The 24,696-nt window shown below is 39.8% G+C and overlaps 1 protein-coding gene across 1 annotated transcript in view; it reads left to right on the top strand.

Annotated features, from left to right (window-relative positions):
* Positions 1-24,696, top strand: part of SIPA1L2 (signal induced proliferation associated 1 like 2) — a 261,532-nt gene that overhangs the window by 197,258 nt on the left and 39,578 nt on the right. Inside the window, exons 12-16 of the mRNA XM_014521704.2 lie at positions 9,332-9,589; positions 12,534-12,617; positions 15,626-15,726; positions 16,254-16,357; positions 20,046-20,434. Coding sequence (XP_014377190.1) covers positions 9,332-9,589; positions 12,534-12,617; positions 15,626-15,726; positions 16,254-16,357; positions 20,046-20,434 — 936 coding nt within the window. The remainder of the gene's footprint in view (positions 1-9,331; positions 9,590-12,533; positions 12,618-15,625; positions 15,727-16,253; positions 16,358-20,045; positions 20,435-24,696) is intronic.

Genomic DNA, 24,696 nt, shown 5'->3' with positions numbered 1-24,696 from the left:
TGTCACATAGGGATTGCCCAATCTGTCTAATGTAGATAGCAGGGGGGCACTGTAAGCAGGTGATGGTGTATATAGCATTGCTGGAGAGGGAAGTGAATGAACTTTGGATGTTGCAGCAAAGGCATGCAGACTTGATGCTGGCAACACCATTGTCTTCCATGCTTTTGGCTAAAAAAGCAGGTGTACGTTAACCAGTCTGGTCCATCTGGCTTGGACAAACTTTTTAAAAGTTGTAAATATTTTGTTCATTTATCAGCCTTGCCTAAATTTTTCTAGGTATTTCCTTTTGGCACATCAGCTACTGATCTTGAAAGGGTGCCAGCCCTTGGAGTTCAATGCACATCACTTAAATTGATCTGGTATGTCATCAGAAGTAAAATGCAGTTGATGATGATATTTTAATTTCAATGTAAATGACAGAAGATATGTATAGTTGTCTTTGTATTTTGCATTTGATTGAGATCAAATAAGGTATAAAATGACTTTAGTCCTTACTTCCATATGAAGGATTCCTAAATCTCCTCGTTTTTTTTTTCCAGCCAGTCTTGCATCTTCTGGTGTCTTTTAGATGTCACTTGAAATCCCATCACAATTTTTTTCAATTCAGTCCATCTGGAATCAGTTTGATGTCTTCCTTATACCTTTCCTTCACTTTACTCCTTCCTGTCATTATTTACAACGTCATTATATCATTTCTGTTTCTCAGGTCTGCAATCTTGTGTAACTTCTAACTCCTTCCCTGCTTGCTCTCTGCTTGCTTTTCCTGCTTTCCTCTGTGTCTGTGTTCTCTGTCTAAATTCTGGTTAGAATTTTTATTCCTTAATGGCAGCAAAATCTATCCTCACGTTTTGTTTTCTCTACTGCCTGTAAGTTTTTCTCTGCCTTGATTATCTCTCTTGCTGCGACTGTCATCACCATTTTCTGCCTGAATTTTTTCCTCATGCTAATGCATCCAGTATTCCTTCTAAACTCCTTTTCTACTGCTTTAACCAGGGCATCTCTTTCCTTGAATCTGTTCACCCACCCCTGTTTCGCCACATCAGACTCATACTCATTCCAGTCCCTATAGTCATGTCTTTCCATGCGTTTACAGTCTTTTTTTTCAACTTTCTCATTTGCTTATTATGCTGTTCTTTTACTTGTTCCCTTTAATGTGTACTTAATCTTTTTGCTGCCTTTTATCTCTCTCTTTCCTATGTTTCAGGAGCAGAGGGATTAAGGTGTTGTGCTATGGTTCCAGGCACATGACTTCAAGCCTTGATCTGGGTTCATGTCAAAGTTTGTCCCCAGTGGACCCATCTGTAAATATGTACCTGGTCATTCAGGTTGGGAAATCAAAGGCACCCAGATGTAATGTTGGTCGCATCACTCCCTTGTGTGATATTGGCTGACACTGGTGTGCCTTAACCACATAGCCTAGTGGAGTGTTAGGCTCACATGGGCTTTCCATCCTATTCCTATCTTCCAAGTCTTCCTTTTTCCTCTTCCAAATCTGTCTTTAACACTCTAGTTCAAATAACCTATTTACCATTTGTAAATGCTGCCCAGAGCCAAGTACAGACAGACAACACCCAAACTGGGGTATCTTAAGTCACTGGAGTTTCACACCTGATTTTTTTTAAGAGAAACTTCTCTGGATTGAGTGGAATTCCCCTGCTTTAGGGATTATTATTATCTATCTGTTTTCATAACTGTGTAATGCTGATTTGCACTGGTGGAAACTTTTGGGCGTTTGACCGCATCCTAAATTATAGTAACTTGGAAGAGATTGGCATTTCCTTTTTTTGGTCAGGATTGTCTTTGCAAAAATCTCCAAAACCCAGTGAAATCAGTGGGAATATTTTAAATGGGTTTTGACTACATAGTCTCTAAGAAATATTTTGAAAGGCCCCACCTAGAATCAAATGAAATCTTCAGATTTGTCAGTAATACTTGGATGCTTTTCCTGACAATTCCTTTGCCTGCTGGCCATTTGCTTTATCTTTTTTGGAAGTCTGACCAAACACAAGAGCTTTACTGAAAAGTGGTCCCATGTTTAAGACACTTGAGTAGGACTCGGAAGATATTGATTTAATCCCAGTTCTTTCACAGTATGCCTGGTAATTGGTCTCTCTCTCTCTCTCTCTCTCTCTCTTCCCCCCCCCCCCTTGTTTCTCATCTAGAAAATTGGTATAATGTTTGCTTTTTCCCCCTTTGTCTTGTCCACTTACATTTTAAGATCTTCTGTTTGCTCAATACTTGTGCTGTGGCATGTTAATTTAATTGGCATCTGTAGGTGCTGTGTCATATAAAGAGAAATACATAACGTAACAAAAATGAGTAATTCTAAATTGTTAGCTAGGGAAGGTCTATAATGGTTGTGCATGTTATGACTGTATGGATTATAAATTAGAAATTGTGTCTTCTGAGCAAAGATTGTCGATTTTCAAGACTTTACATGGAGTTAGTAATTGGGACACAAACCTTTTATCACAAAATGAGTTAAGATCACTTGAGGTTCTAGAAAAAAAATAATTTTGAAAGAGTATGCATGACAAGGCTGTTGATGTTCCCTCACGCTTAATGCAATTGTTCAGAGCTCTAAAGCCCTGAACTTGAAGTTGAGTGGTGACTAACAATCCAATCCTGCTACCACGATGATTTCTTAGTGATGCACAAGAAGAAGCTGCTGCTTTTGCCAGCTCTTAGCTCCTTAACACTATCAAAAATTAAGCAGGTTAAAGAAAGTTCTATCCTCCCTCCTACAAAAAAGGCTGTTCTTCAAGTGCATTAAAACAGCTTTTTATTAGGTCAAGCCATACCTTTTGTATCCATTGGTTTTTTGAGAGTTTTGGAGAGTTGGAAGTTGAGCACTTTTGAACATGATGTAACTTTTGTATTGGTATAAGGTTTAGCTGTGGAGCTTGGTATAATTGGGATTCAAAATACAGCCATGCTGAGAGAGTCTTATTGTGATGGAGGAATGCAACTGAAAAGACAAAGCTTCCATATAGTTATCAAGGCAGTGGACTCTAAATCATAATGTATAAAAGCCTCTGTTTTCTCTAGAGTTTACTTTCACCTTGTTAACTAGCACATTAGCCTAACGTATGTCCTTCAGAGACCACCTTAAAACATCATTTTGTAGCAGCTTGAATGAAAATCAAAAGGTTTCCGAGTTTAAAGCTTGATAATCTATTGTTATACGCTGCTTGATGAACAAGTTAAACTAAAATGTTGTTTACCATAATATTTTGGTATTGCAGATCACCATAGCTGCCTCTTTTAAACACTAAAATTCAGTAATCAACACTGGGCGCATCTACACGAGACGCTTTACTGTGCAGCAGACTAATTTGCTGCCCAGTAAAGTGTCATAGTCTATACATGAATGGCAGTTGGGATGCAGTAGACTAATTTACTGCACTGCTGGATAGTCCTGTCAGATGCAAGTGGTATCTGGCAGTGCAGTAAATTACTGTGCTTAAATGAACATTATAGATAGTGAAGTCATGATTAGTTTATTCCAGCTTATATTGAGCTTGAGTGTATTCAGTTGCATTAATTTTATGTGTAGATGCACCCACTGCCAGGCAACACACACAGTGGCAGCATCTACACAAGACACTGACTGTGCAGTGGCTCATTTCTACTGTGCAGTAGCATCATGCATCACAAAGTGTGCAGTAGTAACAAGCTACTATGCAGTCAGCATCACGTAAAAGCCATTTGGTGACGCTGCTGTGCAGGCAGTATCTCGCATAGACGTGGCTAGTGTTAACTATACCAGCTACATTCATAAGTTGTACCTATATTACAGTTTATCAACAGATTTAAAATTGAGTGTTATCTAACACAGTTTTTAGAGAAGGTACTTATGTTTGAATATTTGAGTTAATTCAACTCTGAGAATTCAACATGAAATTACAGACCCATATGAAATGGAAAGAAGCTCTTAGGAACTGCTCAGACATTTCTGTTTTTCCTTCTAGTCCTTTTACTATAGCACTAAGTTTAAATCAGGTTTGTTTTATTCAGTCTTTTTGTCAAAATAATACATTGAATGATTGAGAAAACAGTCTAACCATTCCCTGGTTCTATTTTATATCACTTAAAATACCTTCGTAAACCCAACAGACTTTTCCTCTACATTTTAAAAATGCACTGTTTTGTTAAATATAAATGTTCACTTGGACTCTTCAGTCAGTGACTAAAAAGTAGCTTTATAAACAAATTTAATTATTTAGGAATCCAAATAAACATTTACCAATAAATGGTATTTTGTTTCAGATCTTAACGTTTGATTTTTACTTCCAAGATAAGTTGTTGTGTTATTTTTTCCAAAATAACAATGGAAACATAATAATAAATTATTTAATGTGTTCTAAATAAAGGAAAGAAATGTGATTTTGGGTTCATTTGCTTCTGTACGGCACTACATGTTCCTTATGTAATGATGGTAAAGAAACAAAGCAAGCATTTCAGTGTCAATGCCTAACTGTTCTGTTTGGCACTTTATTGCATACCAGCATATTTTTCTACCTGTGGTTTAAATAAGGGTGCTATATAAAATAGTTTGATATATGCTACATGTACAATATATCTGTTTTTGCAAGTAGCCATGGTGATGTTGGATAACACTGTGTATTAGAGCTTATGTTTTTGAATGTGAAAGTCCAGCATGTCTTTAACTTGTAGAAGTTGCTTTATTGGACCCGACAGCAGTTTGAAATAGGGTTGTTTACAAACCACTATTTACAGGAACAGTGTCTTGAATCATTTAGTCATTTGTCAGCTAGAGACATACTTTAGTTGAAGCAAATAGCTACAAATCTGAAAACAATTTGAAATTATTACTCTTAACTGGGAAAGCAGTAATTTGGTGGTGTAACATGCTTTTAGATATGCTGTCAACAAACTAGGTCAGACTAGATGATCGTAATGGGTCCCTTCTGGCCTTAAAAATCTGTGAATGTGGCTGTAGGGCCCAAATTTAAAATATTTTTTGTGGGGAGAAAAGTGGGTTAAGAATACAGAGAATGACAAGTATTATGCTGAAGATGGACCTTGCTCTAAATACCCAAGTAGGTTGTAAAATCAATGTCTGGGAAAACCTGGATATATAACTGGTGTTATCAACATAGTAGGAAGGTGTGTAACACTTAGGATATGTGAGAGTGAGAAAAGATAACAGGAGCAGACTATGAGGGGATCAAAGGAGGGATAGTGGGGATAGAAGCCACATAACTAATCAAATAATGACAAACTATTAAGGTTGCAGAGTCAAACTGTGTGAACTCAAACCCCTTGTACAGTCTTTCATTACCTGATTGTGTTACTTTTTTCATGGGAATTTGCGTCATTTAGTACATAGAAGGAAAGTGTTTTGGGGATGAATCAAAGCAATGCACTTAGAGGCTATGGTCTGTTTGCAGAAGTTGTAATACATGTGAGGAATGAGGCAGAAAGCGAAGGATGAACTTAAGGTTTCGGCAGTTAAATGTTGCCGAGGAAAACAGGATTGTATCCCTGTCTGGCACAGAAGTTCTTGTGGGCTTCTGAGGAAATGGCTAAAGCCAGTCTTTCACAATTGACTGTTAATTTCATGTTCCTCATTTTTGATTGCCCAGGATATGAGATTTGTGCTATGCAGAAGTATGAAGCACTCACAAATATGCTGAAGGCAATATGAGTCAATACTGTGACCATGTAAACTGGTACAAGATGCTGTGTTCTCTCAAAAAAAAAAAAAAAAGTCCTAGATGTCTCAGATGGAAGTCCTGGAATTAGTAGGTTGGTGGGGAGGGGGGGTTGTCATTGATTTTTCTAGGCCTCAGTTTCCCCATCTGTTAAACAAGTATAATAATTTTTTCTTCCCTCAAAGGGAAGTTGAAAGTCATTGTGAATTGCTTTGATTTTTCAGTGAGGAGGGAAAGGATTTTCCAGATGTCAAAATAGCTTTCCTGTCCCAAGCCAGGGCAAACTCAATGTTGCATATCAAAAATCTAACCATTTGAAGCACTTAAAGACTTAACTGGAGGAAAAAAATGGTCAAAAGTAACCCTTTCCCATGAATAGTTCTGGTCACAACAAATGGCCATTTTCTGATGGAAAAAATTGTTTTGTCAAAAAATTCCCAGCCGAATATAGTATTAAGAACTGTAGGAAAAACCCTCAAGGAAAGAAATATATCTATAAGCAGAGCTGCTTCCACTGGTGTGCAGCAAGGTAAGCACTGACCACATTTTGAACAATAAAGATAAAATAACAAACGAATAAAAAATATAGCTGAGCTAAAAATGATTCCTGAAGTAAAGGAAATGATTCCAGTTTGACTTCATTTTGGAAGTTATGAGGACACCATAGAAAATAACCTCAGTCATGAGTTGATTCACTAGTCTGTAGTTGAGGGGTTGTTTTTATTTCCAAAGAATACATTTTGACAGAGTCGGTAGTGAAGGCATGTGGAAAGAGGAGCTCAGGGAAATGAATACAGAGAAGACCTAGAATCTCTGCCCATGAGTTGGTGGTCGGTGGTGGCCCAGTGTTCTGTAGTTCGGCGACTTGCATTCACCTCACAAAGGTCCCCAGTTCAAAACTGGGCAGGAACAGACCCCTGCTTGGTGCCCTCACTCCAGCCTAGTTTTCCCTTGGGCAGGAAGGACTTTTATCTTGTCCACAAAAAAAGACAAAGCTGACCAGTGCAACTGTATGACATGGCTTCATTTCCCTGTAGAGTTTGGGATGCCAGACAGATTCTCTTCCTGCCTCCATACAAGCAGGGGCATGTGTTTACTGCAGCACAAATTTTGCTGCTACATTGTGCTGAAATGCACGCCCCTACTCTTGCAGTTTGCAGCAGGACACATTGTCCCACTGCATTGTGCTGCAGGGGGGACTGGTTGGGGCACAGAGTGTAGGGGACCCTGTGCCCCAGCCAGCCAACTCCCTGGCTGGCTGGGGTGCAGGGTGCCTCAAGATCGGGGAGGAGACAGCCCTGGGCAGGCTGCTCCCCTGTCTCAGTGTGTCTCAGCACAAGGGCTCCTCTATGGAGCCCCTGCACTGAGGTCCATGAAGTCTCTGTCTCAAGGCACCCTGTACCCCAGCTAGCCATGGAGCATCTGGCTGGGGACAGTGTGCCTCAAGACAGGGGAGCAGGCAGCCCAGCAACCAGCCCAGGGCTGTCTGCTCCCCCATCTTGAGGCACCTTGCACCCCAGCCAGCTGGGGAGTGGCTGGCTGGGGCTCAGGGTACATCAGCACAGGGACCCCATGTGCCGTAGCTCAGGGGCTCTGCATTGGAGCCTTCACACTGAAGCCTGTGGAGAGAAGGGAGCAGCCAGCCAAGGGCTGCCTGCTCTCCCATCTCCACATGCTGCTTCTTGGCTGGCTGGGGCACAGGGTGCCTCAGTGTCGGGGCTCCACATCTCTGGTCTGCATGTTTGTCCCAGCACACAGCACTTTGGCATGCTTTGCACTGCTTTTTCTCAGGGATGTTTTTTTTTTTTCTTCCTACTGGGAATTTTGCCCCACTACCGCAAATTAGCGCGGGGCACAATTTAACATGCAGCGTGTGCAGTTTGTGGTGCCACAATCCACATGTAGCTGCACATCTGGATCTGGCCCCTGAAGTCATGGAGGGGGAGGAACAAGGAGCACAGCCTCCTGAGATCATGGAGGACAGAGGCATGCCCTGTGGCACTGCCCAGAACTGGACAGGGGTTACATGTGGCACCAGTAATCATCATGCTGCTGAAAAGTTTCTGTTTTAAAGACCTAATATTTCTTCCACAAAAAGCACTTAAATGCTTATATACTTGCTTTTTTGCAGGGTTACAAGGGCATATTTCTTGCTAAAAATGTGAATGTCCAAGACCTAAGATTGTGTGGACAACCTCAGTGCTGACACTTCCTTAATTGAGCACTTTTAATGTTCTGACATGTAGGATGTGTGCATCTGGCAGAGAGAGAGAATTTCACTGTGTGGAGCTGTGATTCATCGGCACAGTTTGGAACTGAAACATATGAGTGGATTCTAGAGTTACTTTGATGACAGCAGAGAAATGGTGAAACTCAGGAGTCCTGGCTCCAGTGGTTCCAGTCCAGTGGTGCTCAAAGTACGCCCTGCAGAGCTGTCATCCAGCCTGTGGGGCTTCTCACAGGTCTGGAAATTTGGCGGTGGGGGAGTGGTAGTAGCTTTAATTGCTGCAGCTCTGCAACACCTGCAAACATTAATGTTGCTACCACTCCCTCACTGCTAAACTTTTGGACACATAGGGAGTCCCACGGGTTGTATGGCATGGCCCTGCACAGGAGAGGGGGACAGCACACAGCTGTGGCCCTGGGGAATCAGTTTTTCAATAATCTTGTAAACCTATTGTACCATTTTCAGTTTTTGTATATTTCCTGGTACATTTTAAATGAAAATGCGTTCATCTTTGATTCTATAATCGCTTCACGACATAAGTCAACACAAATGGCTAGTCCATGTAGTGTAACAGGGTGTCTGCCTTCTGTAAAGTTACTTATGCACTTCAGTGTTTGCCAAACACATTATTTAAGTTCTTTCACATTTCTCTAAAAATATATTTTGGGTCAGAAGTGATAGGCATACATTTTCTTTGCAGTGAAGACCTTGCTTAGGATCAGTTTATTGAATAAGGCAGTGAGCAGGTGTTACTATCTACAGATTTCTGAAGTGTGTGAGAGTCTGTGTACTTGTGTGTTTGTAACCACATTTTCACTATTTCTTTGTTTATAGTTAATCTGTAGTATGTTGTATTAGAATGACTGTGTGCATTTTTCATAGAGGTGGTTTTAGTAAGCTCTGGCATACACTGACAAGTAACTGATACTGCATACTCGCAATCTAAGGGTATTGGGTAAATTGTCTGTTTTTAATCATATATAGTATTATATGTGTTGAAAATTTGTGTGGCTACGTAACCTGACTTCTAGGATCTATATACGTAAAGGCAGTGTGAGAAAATGGCTTAAAAACAAGTAGCATTTCCTGACTTCTGAATGCTTAACTATGTAACCTCATTTTTTTTTATTATTTTGTAATATGTGAACTTTCTAAGGCACAGATCAACTTTCAACAGCTTATAACTTTATCATTCTGAAAGACGGTTTAAACATGTTTCCCACATAGCAGCAATATGTTTAGTTTAAATTATTTTTTTTTAAACCAGTGCTTTCTTATCTCCCCTTCCTCCCCACCCCAAAAGTATGCAAGAACCATGTGATGCTGTATGGGCCTGTTAAGGAAAAAATATATACATACTTTTAATGGGGGAGAGATTTTCTTCCCCTCTGTTTTAGGTTTATCAGCATTTTTATTTGTCCTGCAGGGGTTGTTCAGAACTGTGCCGAATCCCCATGGTAGAGTATAAACTTGACAGCGAAGGCACCCCATGTGAGTATAAAACCCCCTTCAGGAGGAATACCACTTGGCATCGGGTGCCGACTCCTGCTGGGCAGCCTCTCTCTCGTGCCTCTCCAATCCTAGGAACATCTGACAGACTGCAATGCCAGCAGCTTCTCCAGCAGGCTCAGACAGCCATTCCTCGCAGCACTTCCTTTGATAGAAAACTGCCAGATGGTGCTAGGTAATACATCCACCCTTTAATTCCAGTCATTTTCTTAAATCCCTTACTTAAAAACCTCCGTTTCTAGCTTTGGTATGAAGTTACTTTTTAAGGTCCTCAGCAGGTTTTCATACATTGTTTTTTGGGGGGGTTAACAGTCATTTGCATTTTAAGATTAGGCTCCCAAGTGATCACCCATGGCTTTATTCTGGCAGAAACAAGTGATGTTCAGTGTTAGTAATGACAGTGAAAAGCACGTGTAGTATTCATGACTCTACCCAGGAGCATAAACAACCATCCCCCTCAGTCTCTTATTAATTGAAACAGAGACTGACTGACTACTACAACTCTAAAACAAGGTACATGCAAGGACATTATGGAAACCTCTTTAAATAAATAACACGCCTAAAGAGAACAAATCCATCCGTCACAAAATGAGTGATTTAATCTCATCATTGCATTATGGTGCAATTTCAGAAGGTTCTGTTACTCATTACCAGGCTTTATACTTTTGTTAAACAAAGTTAAACAAAGCAAAACTTGTGATTTGAAAATATATAATCTTTTAAAATATGGGGAATTATTTTTTAAGTTAAAACAATGCCGATTTAATCATACTTTCTGAAAAGAGACAAAAAAAAAAAAAAAAACAGCAGCTTGGGATTTAAATGCATTTGACCCTTAAATTAGTAATAACTAAATGTTTCTTGAACAGCAGTCTTCCAATTAATTTCTTCTTTATTGTTTGTAATTATATCTCCCTTATGCCCTTTCCCCCTAAGCATTGTAGTTCCTAATCTCCAGGCAAAACAGATTGCAGGACTGAAAGCTCAAATTAGTATAAAAATCTACAATGTGTTTTTTACGTTTTCAGTTCTGAGAAATTCCACTGAAAATCATAAAGTTTTTGTAGCAGCTACATCAATTTTCCATTTTTAAGAATAAATAGTCTTTCTTCTGTGTTTTTAAATGATACAAAATACACCATTAGTAATAGAAATACACATTTGAACACTTGTGCTTAAGAATTCATGTTGTGGGGAAGGAAGGTTCAAAGTTAATAGTTCACATATTTTACATCTTGTGTCAAAAAAAGCATTTCTGTAACCACACTTAATATTAGATGACTTAAACTCTCCCTGCTGACTCATTCTTGTAATCTTTGTTAAAGTCCAATGTAAATAGGGCAGTTGTATTGAATAACTGTAATTTTGTGAATCTGTGAAGCTCTGTTAGGATACAGTACTTAATTATTTTATTAAACCTTCATTAATGCTGTTCGTTTCCACAGCACTTTACCAGCCAAAGCCTCACTCCTGGAAACATATGTTCAAAACTTGAAGTGAAGCACATACAAACCTGTTTGTAGGACTGAGGCCTCAAATACCATAAGCCATTCCCTGTCCTGAAGAGCTTACAGTGTAATTTAAATAGGACAAGCCCATTAAAGATGAGACAGTGCAGGAGTTCAGATGTGACAATATGTGAAGTTTTAATAATGAGAAAAAGGGAAAATGGTTGAGGAGATGTGTTTTTAAGAGGGATTTAGAGGAGAGGGATAGTATCTAATGGATGAGGGTTTTGTAGAGTGGCAAGGTAGAAGGCTTGAAGTGGACAAATGGAATAAAGCAAATGATCTGGGCTTAGTTTAGGGTCCTGGAGTCTGGCACAAAAGAAGGGTAAGTAGTATTCTTAGATAGTCTTGTGGGAAAAGATAAAATATGTAAGTAGTCAGATCAGGGAACTGGAGGAGAGATTTCAGGAGGCCTGAAACAAATGCAGTGTTGTTTCAGACAGACTGGGAAGAAGTGTGGGCTGGGAAAGTCATTGAGATGGGGCAGGAAGGGTACAGCAAACAACCTAGCACCTAATAAAATAGGTTGTTGCCTACAAAAGCTCATGCTTCTCTGAACTAGTCAGTCTCTGAGGTGTGCCACCCTGACCTACCTTCTGTCTTCCTTAAACGATCTTAACTAGCTCACTTTGTCAGCAAGTAACCCGAGTGATGCCTACGTTTCAAATGAAGATGGTAGCACTAGGGATGAGTAAGAAAGGGTTGAATTTCACAAATTAAAAAGAAGGAACAGGAGTTAGAAGGTAGATACGAAGGGAGAAGAAAGAGATGAAAGTCAAGATATTGGGCCTGAGGGAGAGAGAAATGCAAGATAGTGGAGTTATAAATGGACACACAGAACAGAGGTGAAAAGTAAAGAATTAAGGAAGAATTTGGAGGCTATATTTCAGATGGCAGCAAATCCAGGAATTGTTGATAAAGCAGTTAAGTGAGAGACCCCAGTCTTGCATACACACACCTATAGAAAATGCCCTATGAAAAATCCTTCAGTGTTATCCAATTAATGTATATGAAGGCTGACCTAATTCTTAGTTGGCTGAAGGTACTGGTATTCTTCATTGCAGACTAGTTGAAGCCCTCGACATTTACTGAATATCCATAAGAATTGTTAACTGTTATTTCTAGTTAGAGGAGCTTTTGTTTTTTCACGGGAGTTTCCCATGCACAAGATGGAAGCCTCCTGTTAGCTCTGCTGTTTCATGCAAGTAGTCCTGTTTGCTCAGAAGTAGAGCAAAGCATAAGGAGAGTGCAATTTAGCCATTCATTTAGTTTCTCCTCCTTGTTTCTGTTTATCCCTTACAAATGTAAATATCCTGTCAATAATAAAATGGGGAATATGAGTGTTGTAAAATTCTGGCTGTGAATTATCAACAACTAATTAATAGTTCTTAATTATTAATAATTCAGGTTTTTAAATTAGTTAACTAATTTTTAAAAACTGTAAAGTCCTATTAGGACTATATTTAAGTATTCACACTACAATCAGTCTTTGGCCATGTTCATTGTAAAAATGAATTTATTTGTAAAAGAAATAAATGACAGGCCAGTTCAAGATGTTGGAACTCCACAAATATCTCAGTGCACTGTTAATGATTCCAATCAACATTACAGAAGTTCACCGAGCAACCAGTCATCCTCCAGTGACCCAGGACCTAGCGGGAGTAGCCAGTGGAGGCAGCAAGTGGGATATGACGGGTACTGGTGATTTTCTATCTTGTTGCAGCTCCTGTTGATAACACTTTTATGACAGAAGATGTATAAAAGATAAATGTCCAATAGCCCTATTTGCTGTGTGGACATAGTCTGTTAGTGGAGGGCCAGGACCATATTCTTTTCTCAGAAACTTCATCATACCATATTTGCTTGCATACCACATGTACCTTTCCCCCAAAAATTAACCTTTCAAAATTGAGACGTGTATGAAACAGAGAAACTAATTTTCTGCCCAGAATAGCAGCATTGGCATCCCTATTCAAGCAGTACTGCTGGAGTTGATTAACTTCATGGTTCATTATTATCCTTTTGATTCTTGGTAATTGCTCTTAATTCAACAGGTGTTAATGACCCACTGTCCTTTTAATACTTTTGATGTCCTACTAATCAAACTATCCATGCTTTTTCAGTTTGGCTGCAGAATTTGCAATTTAGCTTCTCCTGGTCTCTCTCCTCCTATTTTAGTTCTTTCCAAAATCCTAGATCCATGCATGGAGTCCAGTTTTCAGCAGCAGCTGCAGTTTCAGCAATGATGCTAAGAGCAGCTGACAGTTCATCTTTGAAAGGGTTAAAACTGTTGCCAGAAAGAGGGGGTGAATGAGCTGAAGATTAGGCTCTGTCCTTCCTCTATGCATCCATAACTCTAGGAAAAAAAAATCTCTTCATTCTGCCTTCCCAGAAATAAGGTGTGTGTCTTATTGGTGGCATGTGGTATGTGAGAAAATACAGTATATCTATTGTGTTACTGCTGACCATACTAGTTAATTTGTTAGGGCTCAATGGTTACTTCACAATCCGTTCTAAATAAAGCTTGCTGCTTAGCTTCACTGCCCTGGGAATAGTATGGGAACCAGACTGTGACTTCTGTTGTAATCTGGTTCCTGCTTCTCCTTTGCTTTGGTGGAGGAATAACTGGTGTCATCTCTTTGCTATTTTAAATCAGTTTTCCCTGTTCTCCTCCTGTATCCACTCTGGATCCACTTGCCTATGGAGGGGAATAGCACATCAGCAGACCTGATCTCTTCCCCCCGTGCAGGTGCTTTCAAGATGGATTGTCCTTTCACACTGATATAATGGAACTCATTACATCCCCTGCTACTTCCCTGCCCAGCAGAATTTACAATTTAGTTATGGATGGAAAGGAACCCTATCCTGAAATATTGTGGATGTTGAGTTCCACCAGAAGGTTAAGAAATGAAGATTTGCCAGATATTTTCTGTATGAAATTTGTTTTTCATTACTGAAAATGTAGCTCTTGAGTTTCATGAATCTAGTGTTTGGTAACACTTGCTGTTAAATACAGAGATACGTAAATACCAAAGCTACTTGATTTAAGAACACTTCAAATATGCCACTTCTAGTTGATGAAGCTATTTTCAATGTTCAGTTTTCATCACAAAACATCATCTTGCCTTCTTATCTGTCAGCACTATATTGCCTTGACATATTTGTTTGTGTGAAATATCCCATGTAGCAGATATTAGGGCTGTGCAAAGCTTCAGTTCCTGATTCAAGTCAGCTCGATTCAGTGACCTTCTGAATTGATTCAGAGAGATTTGGAAAGATTTGTCGATTTGGATCTAGACACAGCTTTAAATGTTTTTTCTACATACCTCAAGGTAGCAGGTGGCTCATGAATGCTATGATGGTGGGGCAGATGGAGTGTCCCACACGAGCATGGGAGGCTCCCCAGCGCACTCAGCAGCAGACCCGAAAGTAGGCCAGAAGCATTTCTGGTCCACTTCCGGGTCCACCGGGGAGTGTGCAGGTGGCTCCCCCACACCCTCCCAGCTCAGCGACTGGTGCCTCCTGGGTCTGGGGGGGCGCCTGGGGCCCCCCCGCAGCAGATTGCTGAGCTGGGGGGACATGGGGGGGGGGGGCCCTCCAGCATGCTCGGCAACGGACCCAGAAGTGGACCGGAAGTGCTTCCAGTCCACTTCACGGTTCACCACCGTGCATGCGAGGGGCCCTTCTGCACTCCTGTGGGACACTCCATTCATCCCAGCATCACAGCTTTCACGAGCCGTGCCTGATACCTCGAGGTATGTAGAAAAAACATTTAAAGCTGTGTCTATGGCCAAATCACTGATTCTCTGAATCAGCATCAAATCTTAAGATTTGACTTTGGCCAAATTGAATCAGAGACAGTGATTCGAATCAACGAATCAAATCACTGTCCCCAATTTGGGCCAAATCCGAATCAAATACGGCCCATTTCGCACACTCCTAGCAGATATGCATGCAGTTTTGGAGTCTGCTTGAGGAGTTGTAGACTATTCATTGAAATCTCTGACAACTGGATAGATGTTAAAATTTTTAACGTTATAACAAATTTCAGTGGGAGAAAAGCACATGAAAACTTGTCTAGTCATTTCAGATTAGTAATTACTGTTAGTAGCATACTGTTTGAATACATTTCTTTGGAAGAGAATTTTAATTTCTGCAGGTTTAGGAGTTGTTCCTGGAAATGTAGAGTTTGAGTGGGTGGAAGAGGATTTCAAGAAGCAGATATAACACTGAACTATATGAGGCATGTGTTTTAATTATGAGGGAAATTGGCAGAGATTTGAAGCAATAGATACAAAATATATATACATCTTTCATGAAAAGAATCTTGTACTTGCTCATGAAATCCAAATATTTTTGCATACAGATATAGGAATTAGTCCATGCAGTAGTTAATCATGCATTTTCCTGATTTATCAATTGCATGGCTTTGAATATTTGGCACCAAAACAATACATATTTTTTTAATTGTGCTTTTAGTTATGTTTACAATTAATCCTTAGCAGTACAATGGCAAGAAGACTAGGCATAAATGTTTTTACCTGGAATTTGGCAACATATTTGCTTGTTTGGTAATGATGAATGCTTACGGTAATGGCCTGCCAACATTTTGCCTTGGAGAATAAAGAGCAAATAATACTGTTTCTCATGGCATAGTCAGTTTTCTGATTAAAGAAACAGTTTGATTCTCCTTATGTTACAAGGTGCCAGTCCCCTTTGCTCCATGAACATCAAGGTTCGGGTCCACTGGAATGTGAAGGAACTCGAGAACGAGAGGAAGCTTTGGAAGGAACCAGGCATGCTGGTAATGATGAATATAATGAATTAAAAAAACCCCAAAACTTCCTAGAATTTGCATATAAAATTAACTACCACATCTGCTAATACTTCTATTTTCCATTTTTATATAGTGTCTTTCATCTGAAGGGACCCTAAAAGCATTTTACGTAATATATGAATGCAGATCCCATTTAAATGCAGGTATCCCTGAATTGGAGAGTAGATACTGAAATTTCCACTGAAAGAGAATTTTGTCAATGCACGCATGTTTAAATATTCTACTGAAGTTTTTTTAAAGTACAATTAAGATAAATACCACCTTGATTCTGAGTACCTTATTCAAAACCCAGAATAAACTGTGTAGAATTCAATTTAATAATGCTGAAAGAGTCAAAGACTTAAGAAACCCTGCAACATTATGAGCCTATAATTCCAAATAGCTGACTGGCTTCAAACCTAATGCTTAAAGAATTGCATTATGTGCTTTTCTTTCCTTTGTGCACAGTATATTCAACTTTTCACCAGAAATTAAAACATAATTTTTTGTGGCAGAAACCAAGTGGCATGCACCATCAACCAAAGTCTTGAGTTCCTACAAAGACCGAGCTTTACAAAAAGAAGGCACAGGAAAAGACTCTCCAAGCAAACTTTCACACGTAAGTCTCACCTTCATGCCAATCTGCCTACAATAGAAATGTGGCCCTGAAAAAACAACTGTAGGCACCTTAAATGATTAATATACCTTCTATTCATTTACAAATACAGTTGTGGTGCTGAACGTTCTGGCCCCGTGGGTCAGATGGGTGACATAGGGCCAGTCTGTAGTGTAGATCCTGCAGGTACGGTTGGCACAGAGCTCACTACAATCCTTGTGCACCAGCCAAGCCCTGCAAGCCAGATCCAGCTGTGCAGTAACCCACACATGCTGGTGCATTGTAGCCCATGGAGCCTTGTTATACAGCCCACAGGGCTCCCCACAGGCCTGGAAATTTGGCAATGGGGGAGTGTTGCTGGCATTAAGCGCTGCAACTCTGGAAGCCACAGTGATTTGCTGCCACTGCTCCCCTAATGTGAAATTTACAGACTTGTGGGTTGGAAGTTGGGCTCCACTGAAATGTAACATGCATTTTCAGAAGTATTTTATAGCTGTGCAAGAATTTGATGGACTTGGAACCTTCACCCTGTGCCCTCAGAGTAAGTGCATTGGAGCACAGCACTGAAGAGAGCTCTTAGTTCATGTAAATACCACTGTACTGTCTGTTTAGAGCTTCATTTACATTGGCTTGCTTAGTCTTAGGAGCATGTCCCATAGTAGACAAATTAAATTCATGCATACATACCATTTCTTGCCATGTGTGGGTTACTCATTTACTATAATTATCAGTAATCATTTTCTTGTTATTTAGGCAAAAGTTCTACCTTTGAAGAATGTATTTAGGCAAAAGTTTTACCTTTGAAGAATGTATCTAGTTAAATGTTTCTGTTATCTTTGTGCCTTTTAACTGTGGGGTGAGAAACTGATGACCTGACTATTTATTTATTTATTTGCCTAAAATGCCTGCCAGATGGATTAAATGGTGTGCACAGAGAATTGTGAAGTATAAGAACTACAAATTAGGCTGCTTAGCAATACTGTGCTAACCTCATTAGGATTAGAAGTTAAGCATAATGAACAGATTAATTTCCCAAGTCTGCTAAAAATGCTGCGCCTGTCTCAGGAAAATATACAGGGGAGTTAAAGTTATGAATCAGATTGTTCACTAGTTTGGACACTGTTTAAACAAGCTACTATGTCTTAAGGTGTAGAGAAAGGAAAAAAGAGCTGCTGAAGTGCATTTTTTTTTTCCGTATCGTTCCTTTAAGTGTTACTAGATGTAGTAGCAATTTCATGGTACTAATAATCTGCACAATCTCATTTCATTCAGTTTATGGGCCAAATTCACACTTGACGTGAGTCAGCCTACTTATACTTGTTAAGAATCTGGCCAACAGTGTTTGGAAAAAAAAGATCCTCTAAATACTATTGTAGAAAATGCTATTGTGTATAGTGCAGTTGGGACCTGTTAGTAGCAGCACTTTGGTGCCTGTCATTCTGTGTTGTTCCTGAGTGGCTTTTGCTATTATAGGGAGTATCATCAGAATGTTCCCAGGGGAAAATCTTGCTGATGAAAGGTTGCTGCTCCGGGCAGGTGGTAGAGCAAGTGAGCATTCACTGTACTATAAATTCCTGTACGTAATAGAAGCAGTACTTCCCAATAAATTCAGCTAAGCACAGGTTGAACAGAAGTTTGAGGTTTGAATAGATATGTATAATAAATAACATTAAACACAATATCAGAGACCCTAATTTTCTCATTTCAGTCGCATCTTATGACTTGGTTATACATATCTGAATGTAGGACATCACTTGGTCTTTCAGTTACTCGAGTGATCAGTTAACTCAAAAGGTCTATCCAAACCACAGTTCCTAGTATTATCCTGTGCTGCAGATGAATACCACACAAAAAAATTCTGAAGTTTTTAGGAACAGATGTTGTTATTTAAGATTCAGTGCATAACCATATCAGCATTTTGCTCTGTTGTTCTCCTGAGCTCTTTGAATCCCTAGTAGTCTTAGTGATTTTTCTCTGTTTTGATTGACTCTTCTCTTTCAAGAGGGATAAGATACTGCTGACTGTTTACCACAGATTATCTGATATACTGAAACGTCCTGTTTGCAGTTATTTGTGTGCCTTTGTACTTGCATGCTTCATGACATCATTTTTAGAGATTTAAAGGCCATGTTGAGGTTCTCTGCAAATAATGGCTGTGGCACAGGGAAATAAACTAAGGCCCCAGCTACCCATTACATATATTACAGAATTGCCTGGTTAATCGCACAATAAATTTAGACTGGCCACAAGTGCAAGGTAATTATCACACCATAAGAATCATTGTCCAGCTATGAAAAGAGCCTACTAGCTACAAAGTTAGTGCTTGAAAATGTCTAACAATGTGATACCTGATTTGCATCTCGCTTTTAATATGAACATGTAGCAGGACCCTTTCATGATCTTGAGCAGTGGCCAAGATGTACTCCATACAGTTCAAGAGGCTTGGATGCATAAGTACTGTTTGCATGTTCACTACCCTACCCCCATCCTCTCCAGGTTCCAGCACTAGGCACGTATCTTAGCATAGACTTACAGCAGCATGAAGGACTCCTGATCGAGTCTTGTATCAATATCACCGTTTTGTAAGTCATCTTTACTTCTTGGGGACTCCCTTCCTAATCATTTCCTTGTTCTTTGATTCTACATTGACTCTACAGGCCAAACTAAAGCACCCATCCCTAAACAAATCCTAGTTTATGCCCCCCCCCCCCCCCCCCCAAATATCACCCTTGTTGTCCCCCCCCCCCCCCCTCCCCAAATATTGCTTCACATTTTCCAGCAGTCTAATTTCTGTTGTGATTTAAGGGGGGGAGGTAATCTTCCAAAGATTCAAGATGATTTTAAGCCATTTCTTTTTGTAGAAACTTCTGAAACAGGTGCTGAGAATCAATCATTCAGTGTGTGTCATAAAAGTAGCATTTCTGAAAAAACTGCCTCTTCCTACAGACTGGCATATGAGAAATGTCTATCTTTATCTACATCTCCTGGTAGGTAGATCTAATTAAAAGAGCTAGTCTTCCCTATCACTTCCCTTCTTACTGGTGGAGCTCCATCTGTCCTCATTTTGGCTGCCTTTTCAACATTGGTAAATAAATCTAGTTCTATGTAAAAACTCCATTAAAAGTCTGTTTAAACAACTAACTGTATGACACAGTTCTTCCAGTTCACTAGACATACTCATTTTGTTACATATGGTACACACACATAGCACTTGGCTTCATTTCAAGTAGTCGCACATGTTGGACCTAATCCAATAAACTGGATATTTTGCCCACGCTGAGAGAAGACCAAGAACAATTCACTCCTCATGGTTCTCCAGACCCACATGCTTCTCCTCTACCGGCTTTTTAGAATATTGATTTTAACTATCCGCAAACGTTAATCTAGGTGTACAAAGAAGTTATAATCAAGACGTTTTAAAAGGAATGTACAGTTTGCCAAACAAGATCAGACCAATGGTCTAGCAGTGGCTTCTGCCTAGTATTTGGAAGAGAAGAATAAAGCTACCTAGTCAGTTATACAGTTCACATCAAAAATAAATAGCGTATTTAGCTTCTTTCTACGTAATGTTTGTATTAAACTGTGTTGCAACAAGAATTAAATTTTGGCCAAATGACATTTGAAATACTAAGAATTAAGTGAATTTATATAGAAGAAATATTTTCTTTTTAAACTTTTTGTTTCTTTTAAGATTGGAGACAAAAATTGTTCCAGTCATTCCAGCAGCAATACCCTGTCCAGTAATACATCCAGCAATAGTGATGAGAAGCACTTTGGCTCCGGAGACCTTATGGACCCTGAATTGCTTGGATTAACGTATATTAAGGGGGCTTCTACTGACAGTGGAATTGATACAGCTCCCTGTATGTCAGCTCCTCTTATGACTCCTTTACACCTTGCTGGCAGCAGGTCTGGGGTCCATAGTCGGACTGAGCAGTGGACTGAATCATCTGAAACTCCTGGGCCAGATGATGAGGCTGCTAAAATCTATGCTGTTCATAGCTATGCCTCTGTCATTTCCAGCAGTCATACGGCTGAAGGCAGTATTGGAGACCTCAGTGAAATATCCTCTCATTCCAGGTATGTGGTTCTGCACAAGTTATGTGATTAAATTGTCGATTGGGGGAAGTGGCTTTTGTTTGTTGCATTTTTCTTTCCTTGAAAAGATACTTGTTAAGTTTAATTTTATATTTTCAAAACATGCGAGGAAGCTAAGAGAGATCTTCCTCCCCCTCTGGGCATCTCTTGCAGAAAATCATCAATATAGGGTCCATGTGGCAATGATTGTGGGGAGCTATTTAAAAATCTAATCCAAATATCTTTTAATTTGGTATAAATAATATATTGAAGCACATTTAGCATCTTTTGGAGAACACACAGTATTCATGCTGTTATGTCATCCCTATTGAAACTAATGGGCAACTGTAGAAAGCATAGTAATCTAGGCAATGCTCATTTCCAGTGTGAAATGAAGGTGCTTCTTATAGCACCCAGCTAGAACAGACAAATGTTTAGGATGGCTAGTTAGTTGGATAATAGCCGTATTGGTTTTGAAATAGTGTTTCAGGTTTTTAGGTAATAAAGTGTTGAGCCTTTGGTTCAGTTAAGGCCAGTGTGGGCAGCAGTGTCAGAGCTGCATCAGAGGATTTTTTTTTTTAGAAAGAAGACACCCTCCAGTGTAGCCAAAATAAAATGATACTGTCATACTGGTATAATGAAAGATGTATAGTTCAAGTGTGTTCATTACATCCTAAATGGAGATAAAGCAAGCATCTTTGGTAATTGGAGGTCTTCCTTTTTATTGTAGTTCTAGGTGAGGGCACATGGTAGAGTCTCCTTCCTCCTACTTGACAGGAAATAGTCATTCAATTTTTTCCAGTGTTATGTCCACAAGGAAAATATTTATAGTCATACTGGTATAATTAAACTACTATAATTAAACTGCTCCCTGTGTAGACACATTTATGCTAGAAAAAAGATGACATTTCTATTATTTTGATTGAACTGCTTCCAAATTAACCTAAAATGAACTTGGTGAACCAGGAGTTATGCTAGTGTAACTACAGCAGTTAAAATTCACCTCTTAAGGTTTCATCACTAATATTTTTTTAGGGAGGCAAGCCCCAACTCCTTTCAAAGTCTCACACCCCAATTCAGATATATCTTTAAAACCGCAAAATCCTTGGATGCTCAGGCTCTCAAGGAGACCACACTTATCAATGAATCATGGTTGTGGTTACTAAAATGGCTCTTTTGAGTGGTTTTGAGATTCATTTGAATTGAATCAGCCCAGGATAGATTTTTTTTTTTTTGGACCAGTAGGTTGAATGCCAGCTAATCATCACCATTTCTTACCAAGTGTTTGAAGGCTTCCCATAACTTTGCTGAGATGATCAGTCCGTGCATTGTTTGCGAGGCCTGACAAGGTCACGGCACAGAGGCAAGACTGCTTGTCCACAAGTGTTGATTATAACTCCCTGTGTAGGGAGTTAATAAAGTTTGTAGATAAAGTACCCATAGAATTAAGTAGATAAAGTATTTATTATTTATATATTATGTGGTACATTTTTAAATATTGGAATACATACAGTCTTCCTTCACTGCAGAAGAAAACTGAATTAGTAATCATCAACACAGTGTATTTACATTAATACTGTTGCATTTTTCATGTCAGTGCTTCCATTATTTCAAGTAATAGAAACAATGGTAACCATTTCCCCCCACCAAAAAAAAAGTTAGTGTGCCATTCCTCAGTCTGATTAACTTTTTTCCCATTAACGCTTGGTGTGCATACCTCTTTTGTACAATACAACTGACAACACACAGAGTTAAGGCTATAGCAATGAGATTGACTTATATTGGAAACTTCTCTGCCTGTTACTTACACATCGTGAAGCTGCATTGCCTACTGTGTTCCTTAAATGAAATTGATGTGTTAGATGCCTGGCAAGTGTGTGCATTTGAGGTTTTGAATTTCTGATAGGTCTTGTTCTCTTCCTTTTTACTATAAATGGAATGCATGTACACTACATCTGCTGTACAGCAAGTTGTGAGAGTGGACTCATACAGCTGGTTACCTTTGTCTCATAATTCCCATTTTATGGGGACTTTGACGTTGCTGCTTTTGAGTGTGTGTTGAAAGGTTTTACTTGGTAATGTGTTGAATTATGAAGAGAGAATCGTTTGCACTTTTTCCTCTGATTTTTATCATTTTCAATGCAAACCAGTAGAGGAAAGAAAGCAATAGGAACATTCCACATCCTTTCGCCCCATTTCTTTGTGCTGTGTATTGAATTAATTAGCCTCTTGAGGTTTTATAAGCATTCTCTTAAGTTGTAAAAGATTAGTTTCTGTATCTCTACCTGCTATACAAAGTAAGTTGCACACAATTTTACTCCTGAGAGAGATGCTTGCTCTATATACACTAGAACAGTACTTTCCCAAAAAAAGATAGGAAGAAACCCCACTTGGATCTCAGTTCACAACAGAGATGTTGCTTCCATAAAATTCTAGTCTTTTTTTTTTTAAAACCCTCACATTCAGGTAACAAGAGGCAAGTGGTATTCTGATCAGCAAGACAGTTGTGGTGGCAGATCCCCTCAATATAATTCTCTATAACTGTTCAGACTTTGCCTATGGTATGTGTTCAGTGTCTCTCATAGTGGGGCTCTGAACTGGTTTGAGATGTTTGAGTATTACTAGTTTGAGCATTACTGTTTGTTACAAATTAAATAATAAAAGTGTATTGTAAGTATCCAAACAAGGTAAAATTTAAGATGCAAATCTGCAGGTGAATAGAAAGCTATTTTCTGTATAACCATATGTCCCATATTAAAGCTGTGTTGTGTATGCTTAATAAATGAAATTCAACATGAGAGGATGGTTAAGTGCTTAGTTGGACACATTTGGCCTGATTCTGCTACCCTTTGCACACATTGAGGAATCCACCTGAGAAAAGTCAGTGCTACGCTGTGGTAGTAAGCACTGCACAATCCACCTTGTTGTATGTAACAGCATCACAAGCTACCAAACCCATATGACACCTGCATTGCTTTGTCTTTTACAGCTGTGGTGTTGTCGGTCTTGCTCTCCTTTTTATACTCATTGCACCCTTTGATTTACCAAATACAGTCATAGAATAATAGAAAATGAGGGTTGGAAGGGACCTCAGGAGCTCAAAGGGACCCCCTGCTCAAAGCAGGACCATGTCCAACTAGATCATCCCAAAGGGGTGGGTAGGCAACAGGGGGATCAAACCCATGGCCTCAGCATTATTAGCAATCAGGTTTACTGTAGCTGAAACAGTTTCCTCTGACCCTCAGTAGCTTTGTTGCCTTACCTTCCTGGGGAGTTGGTACCCTTAAGGTACTGACTGACATACCAGGGAGGAGGCAAGGTCCATTGACCAGAGATAGAAAGGTTTTTATATACTTTAGGTTTAATGCTATAACACATATATGGCAAAGCGTTCTCTTGTTTAAACTTTTAGGCTGAGTCTGAAACAAACATTGTGAATTTTGATGTCTGGTTCCTATCAGTTTTAGTGGGAAATCAGCTTGGAAATTTCTTCAATATTTTAAATCTCAACTGTAAGTGTATTCCACATTGTCCCACATTAGTTTGCTTCATCTTTAGGCCTGGAGGTTAGATAACAGAGGAGCCTAAATTGCATTAGTTTCCTCCCATCTAACCTACAGAATGTCTTCCGTGTGAATTCATTGCTGGTGAGTTTTGTGCGGGCCGGGAGCGACCCGAGCCCTTTTCCGTGCTGCACGCGGGCTGTGGCCAGCAGCCCGGGCACGCCGGGTCGGAGAGGGAAGGCCGTCGAGCTGGAATTAGGCACAGACGCGTAGCGATAGTTTTAAAGATTACACCGAGATGGCAGTGGTGCAGGCTGGAAAGCTTGCTTGAGTTGCGGTTACAGACAGAAAAGAAAACAAAACTCGAACCTGCAGGGCACAGGGTACGTTGCAAAGGGTTCCGGCGACGGGAAAAATAAACCTGCAGGACTCGAACCCGGGTAGAAGAGCTCTGAGGCCGGTCGTAAGGGCTCACACGAAGTTTGCTAGGCTCCGTGGGTTCTTCTGCTCACTCATTCTCACGAAGTTTGCTAGGCTCCGTGGGTTCGGTTCTCTTGCGTGCGGGAAGGGATACGTCTGGACTGCGCTCGGCGACGGGGAGAGGCTAGAGGTTGATCAGACCTCTGTTGCCTGCTTTAAATGCACTGGGTCCGTAAGGATCCGCAGCGCTTAGAGATCTTCACACAGCGTGAAGTCTCCTCCCCCCTTGTTCGTGGAGTCCTCCAACTTGGGCAGAAACCACTCAAGCCTCTTATACGGCTA

Source organism: Alligator sinensis, unplaced genomic scaffold (genome assembly GCF_000455745.1).
Source record: "Alligator sinensis unplaced genomic scaffold, ASM45574v1 scaffold93_1, whole genome shotgun sequence".
Lineage (NCBI taxonomy): Eukaryota > Metazoa > Chordata > Crocodylia > Alligatoridae > Alligator > Alligator sinensis.
The sequence above is the reverse complement of the archived record's forward strand: the minus strand, read 5'-3'. Positions and strand labels throughout refer to the sequence as shown.